Source organism: Malurus melanocephalus, unplaced genomic scaffold (assembly GCF_030028575.1).
Source record: "Malurus melanocephalus ecotype Western Australia unplaced genomic scaffold, MMel_1.1 scaffold_616, whole genome shotgun sequence".
In the NCBI taxonomy this organism is placed as follows: Eukaryota; Metazoa; Chordata; class Aves; order Passeriformes; family Maluridae; genus Malurus; species Malurus melanocephalus.
This window is the reverse complement of record NW_026623848.1, coordinates 207,600-212,923: the sequence shown is the minus strand read 5'-3', so window position 1 is coordinate 212,923 and position 5,324 is coordinate 207,600. Positions and strand designations below refer to the sequence as shown.

The following is a 5,324-nucleotide window of genomic DNA, read 5'->3' as shown; positions in this document are numbered from 1 at the left end:
TTACGGCTGCGCGGCGGCCGCCGCAATGGGCGGGGGGGAGTTTACGACAGGCCGTAAAGCGGCGATGGAAGGGGGGGGCGGCTCCCCAGGAGGGGAGGAACCCCCAAACCATGAGTGATCCCCCAACCCGATCCCAGCTCCACGGGGAGGAACCCCCAAACCATGAGTGACCCCCCAATCGCACCCCAGCTCCACGGGGAGGAACCCCCAAACCATGAGTGACCCCCCAATCCCACCCCCGCTCCACGGGGAGGAACCCCCAAACCATGAGTGACCCCCCAATCCCACCACAGCTCCACGGGGAGGAACCCCCAAACCATGAGCGACCCCCAAATCCCACCCCAGCTCCACGGGGAGGAACCCCCAAACCATGAGCGACCCCCAACCCCAACTCCACAGGAGGGGAGGAACCCCCAAACCATGAGCGACCCCTCCCCAACCCCATCCCGGCCCGCGGGGAGAAAGGAACGAGAGAGACGGTGCTGGCGGCGGCGGCTTTATTGATAGAGAGAGAGGCCGGGTGGGACCCCCGGGCGGGGCAGAGAGCCCCCCGAGCTGACCCTGACCCACGGGGATGGACACCCCCCCATAAAGTCTGTCTGAGCTCCCCGAGTGATGCCCCCAGCCTGTCTGAGCCCCCCAAGTGTCGCCCCCGCCCCAGTCCCGGTCCCGGTGTCACTGCGGGGTCACTGCGGGCTCCCCGGGGCCCCTGCGGGGGCTCTGCGGGACCCCTCCCCGGCGCGGCGGGGCTGCAGCGCCCCGGGCCCGGCTCAGCTGATCCACGGAGGCTTCGAGGTGGGCGAAGCGATCCGAGAGCCGGCCCAGCTGCTCCTTGAGGCCGCGGAAATCGCGGTAGAGCTCGTCCAGGGCCCCCGACAGCGCCGGGATCCTGCGGGCGCAGCGGTGTGAGACCCCCAGTTCCCCTCCAGGGACCCCCAAATTTTTCCTGCAGGACCCCCGGCCCCTCACCTCCCGTAGTCAGGSAGCACGGTCTGGTGGTCCGACAGCAGCAGGTTCCGCAGCTGGGATGTGATGGCGAATTTCCAGTTGTCCAGGACCAGCGTTAGGTTGGCGCAGCCCCTCGCCGAGGGTCTCTGGGCTGGAGAGGCCGGGCTGGGAGCGTGAGCAGCCCCCCAGGAACAGCCCCTCAAAACAGCTTCCCAGGAACAGCCCCCCAGAACAGCCCCTCATTAACAGTCCCCCAAGAACAGCCCCCCAAGAACAGCCCCTCAGGAACAGCCCCCCAGGAACAGCGCCTCAGGAACAGCCCCTCAGAACAGTCCCCCAGGAACAGCGCCTCAGGAACAGCCCCCCAGAAACAGCCCCTCAGAACAGCCCCTCAGGAACAGCCCCCCAGAACAGCCCCTCATTAACAGTCCCCCAAGAACAGCGCCTCAGGAACAGCCCCCCAGAACAGACCCCCAGAACAGCCCCTCAGAACAGCCCCTCAGGAACAGCCCCCCAATAACAGCCCCTCAGAACAGTCCCCCAAGAACAGCCCCTCACCCAGCTCCTCATTGGGACCCCTCCAGCCCCACAGCTGCCCGCTCAGCCCCTTCCCTGTGCCCACACGCCGCTGGGAAGGGGGTCCCAAGCGGGTTGGGGGTCCCAATTGCGGGGTGGCAATTACCATCTGCTCCCTTGTCCCACGCCGCTGGCCGCCGGCTCGGCTTGGCCGCGCAGCCCAGAGCGGCGAGGAGCAGGACGGGGAGCAGCCGGGCCATGGTGTCCCCGTGTCCCCAGGGGTGTCGCGTGCCCCCGGGCTGAGCTGGACCCGTGCCACCTCCCCGCTCCCGCCGCTCTGCGCTCCCCGGGCTGTGCTCCCCGGGCTGTGCTCCCCGGGCTCTGCTCCCCGGGCTGTGCTGCGCTCCCCGGGCTGTGCTGCGCTCCCCGGGCTCTGCTCCCCGGGCTGTGCTCCCCGGGCTGTGCTGTGCTCCCCGGGCTCTGCTCCCCGGGCTGTGCTGTGCTCCCCGGGCTGTGCTCCCCGGGCTGCGCTCCCCGGGCTGTGCTGCGCTCCCCGGGCTCTGCTCCCCGGCTCTGGCTCCGGCCGCTCCCGCTCCCTTCTCCGGGCTGGGGCTGGCACCGGGCCCGGCCGCACGCGGCTCCGGGGCTGATTGCAAACAGACCGCGGCCACGAGCCCGGACACARCGATCCCGCTTCCTGCTGGGAATGCAGAGCATCCCAGCCCCATCCCAGAGYGCAGGAGACAGCGCTGGACACAGGGTCCCCCAGATTCCCCTGGGAACCCAGCTGGAGTGCAGCATTCCCCCATCCCGGCAGGGAATGTGGAGCACCCCGGACAGGTGACAGAGTGCAGSAGGCTCTGGTTTGAGGTGCTTTTATTCCATGTTACTTGCAGCCCCCGCGCCTGGGTCAGCCCAGCCCAGCCCAGCCCGGGCGCTCCCAGCGCTGCAGCCCCAAACCCCAGCACACCCAGGGGAAAAGCAACCGCAGCCCGGAGCMGGGCCTTGGGATGAAGCCTTTGGAGAGCCCCAGCGAGGGGCGGCGGGCCGGGGGGCCCCGCTGGGGACTGGGCAGTGCTGTCCTGGAGCAGGATGGGGCCTCCCAACCCCTCCTATGAGAGGACACAGGGCAGCGCTGGAACCTGTGCCCCGGGATTGAACCAGAGCCCGTGGGGCCAGGGCTGGCGAGCTCCAAGATGGGCSTGGGGGTCAGAGGCCCTGTGAGAGGAGGGCTGAGCCCCTCCCCTGCCCAGCGGTGCACAGGACACCCCCAGCCTGGGGCTAAAGGAAGGGTGGGAGACAACACCCCTGACCCCAGCTCGGGTTAGGACACGCTCCGGAGGGATGTGGGAAGGCACCTACTGCAGGACTGGCTCCCAGGGCACGATGGAGGCGAGGTGGGTGCCGGAGTTACGTGGCTGCCCCACACCCCTTCCCCGGGACACCAACCATGCGTGGTGGGGGACACGGCACCCAGRGGGGACACCCCTCCTGCAGCCCCCACGGGGTGCCAAAGCTCAACAAGCAGAATGGAGCCATGAGCTGGCATGTGCCCACCCCGTGCTCAGTGTCCAGGGGTGCCTGTCCTGCTCCGGGAACGTCACAGCCACCTGCCCGTGTCGCCGGGGCTGGTCAGTGCCGGAGCTGTCGGGATCCAGGCACTCAGGCGGGCAAGGAATGGGAGCAAAGCTGTGGGCAGGGAGATGCCAAAGCCTCCCTCTCCCTTKGGGTAGGAAGCGGGCACGGGCAGCCTCGCCAAGCCCCCCAGCTCCCCCAGGGCAGGCTGGCAGCAGCTGAGGGTGGTGGGGGGCCAGCCCGGGCACGGGCTGAGGAAAGCATTGGTTGTCCAGGCTGGGAGCCCCCAAAAGGGAGCGAGGAGTAAATGGGGGCTGGAGCCACCCGTGCCCGGCTCCGCAGCCCGGGCTGGAAGCTGAAGGAAGGAGAGGGAAGGGACAGGTGCCGCACCGGCCGCTGCGGGCAGGAGCGGGGCTAGGAACGGGGCAGGCTGCACATCTCGCAGTGGTCCGTGCCCGGCTGGTTCATGAAGGTGCAGTGCTGGCAGGGCCACATGGCCGCGGCCACGGCGTGCGACGAGCCCCCCATGGCGCCGTACTCCTGCAGTCCCGGGAGCGGGACACCCACCGTGCCTGCGGGAGAGAGCCAGGGCAGTGCTGGGATCCTGCTGCACATCCAGCCCTGCAGCCCCCCACTCACCAGCCCTGCACCATCCCCAGAGTGCTCCAGRCCAGGCTGGATGGGGCTTGGAGCCACCTGGTCTAGCAGAAGATGTCCCCACCCGTGGCAAGGGACGGAATGGAATCAGMTTTAAGGTCCTTTCCAACCCAAACCACTCCACGATTCCATGACGAAGGAACAGCAGCCTCTGTAGCAGCTTGGGAGCAGCTCCACAMAACCCCCAGCCAGCTCTGCCAAGGGACCCCCCTCCCCGAGGGCCCCCCTGCCCCAGGGACCCCCCTCTTACTGCAGAGCTGCTCGATGGTCGCCCACTGCTCYGATTTTTTCCAGGTCTGTGCAAGCTCCTCATTTTTGGTCCTCACGGCTTCCAGCAACAAGCTGATGCTGTCCTGGAAGCCACAGGTGGGAAATGAGCACTGGGGACCCCTCTAGTGCAAGGCAGGACCCTGAGTCTGCACTGTTCCCCCTTTCCCGACATCCTTGGGGTGCCCCAGTTTATTCCTCTGCTCCCCCAGCATTCAGACAGACCCCAACACCTCAAAAGCTTCCTTTCCTCTGCTTCCAGGAGGTGTTCCCTACCACTGTGGGTCAATCCCAACTTGCAGAGGTGCAAACCCTCCAYGCTGGAGCACTCAGCCCCCATCCCCGGCCCCATCCCGATCTCCAGCTGCCCAGGGTGATCCTGGCTGCCTCACACATGCGCAGCCTCTGGCAAACACAGCCCAGCTGAATCTCACCGGGAAGCTCCGGTGGTGCCGGGGCAGCCGCCAGGCCCCCGGTGCCCGGCCAACGGCAGCAGAGCTGCACAGCCAGGACCTCGCTGGCCTTGAGCTCTAGCAGCCCTGATCTCCTTATTGTTCCCACCAAATTCCTAATTCTGAGATAATTTTTAAAATGTTTCCAGCTATGGGAACTGCTGCCAAGTTGACTCTGGGATCATGTGGACAATCACCCCCCTCAGTGCTCCCAGCAGCTCGGGGGATTTGTGTTGAGTTTGAAAATAGTTTTAAAAACCCTTTAAACCTTCTCCCAACAGCTCGGCTGGAAGGAGCCAGCACCAGGCTCAGCCCAGGGACATGGGTTGGCAGGAATGGTCACCCCCACCCACCTGAGGAACCCCTGAGGGCCCTGGGATGGGGGGGATGGTGTGGGGACAGGACCCTCCCTGCCCCATTACATACCCGCAGAGGCATGACCTCGTTTGTGACCARGAAGAGGAGCAGATGGAAATCGGAAATGATGTCTAAGAAAATGGAGGAAGTATTTTGGGACAGGTATGTGGCCAAGCTGTGGAAGTCCTGCAGAGAGAGGACAGCAGTGAGGAATAGTAAATTTCTATTTGGATCCTCAAACAGATGTTCCTGTCCCTCTGGCCATCATCTGCAATGTGCAGACATTCCCAAAATCAGATCCCAGCCTGGTTGACTGAATCCCAGCTAACAGCTTCCAGGGAAAAAGATCTCTGGACCCACAGCAGCTCCTCCTGACCAACCCCAGCACCCACAGAGCTGATCTCAGACCCAAGAGRTGCTGAGGTGAGGAGCAGGCAACTCCAGTCTTGTTCCTACAGAAAAGAGAGAGGACAGAGCAGCCCCTTCCTCCCCATCCTCTGCCCTTGAAGAAACAGCTTTCTGTGCTTAAAATTCCACCCAGGAAGAGAAGGC

The 5,324-nt window shown here is 65.5% G+C and overlaps 2 protein-coding genes across 2 annotated transcripts in view; both read right to left on the bottom strand.

The window, feature by feature from the left end:
* Nucleotides 1–642: 642 nt before the first annotated feature.
* Nucleotides 643–2,273, bottom strand: LOC130583691 (cuticle collagen 13-like). Its single transcript, XM_057383219.1, has 3 exons — nt 1,631–2,273; nt 970–1,099; nt 643–889 (listed from the first exon to the last, which is right to left on the bottom strand). The coding sequence occupies exons 1-3, from the start codon at nt 2,271–2,273 to the stop codon at nt 676–678; spliced, it is 987 nt and encodes a 328-aa protein (XP_057239202.1). The 3' UTR covers nt 643–675.
* A 54-nt stretch (nt 2,274–2,327) lies between these two features.
* The window catches only part of NPLOC4 (NPL4 homolog, ubiquitin recognition factor), a 24,890-nt gene continuing 21,893 nt past the window's right edge, over nt 2,328–5,324 (bottom strand). Inside the window, exons 15-17 of the mRNA XM_057383218.1 lie at nt 4,842–4,958; nt 3,947–4,049; nt 2,328–3,611 (exon numbers count right to left, since the gene is read on the bottom strand). Of these exons, the coding sequence (XP_057239201.1) occupies nt 3,454–3,611; nt 3,947–4,049; nt 4,842–4,958 (378 nt within the window). The 3' untranslated portion in view covers nt 2,328–3,453. The remainder of the gene's footprint in view (nt 3,612–3,946; nt 4,050–4,841; nt 4,959–5,324) is intronic.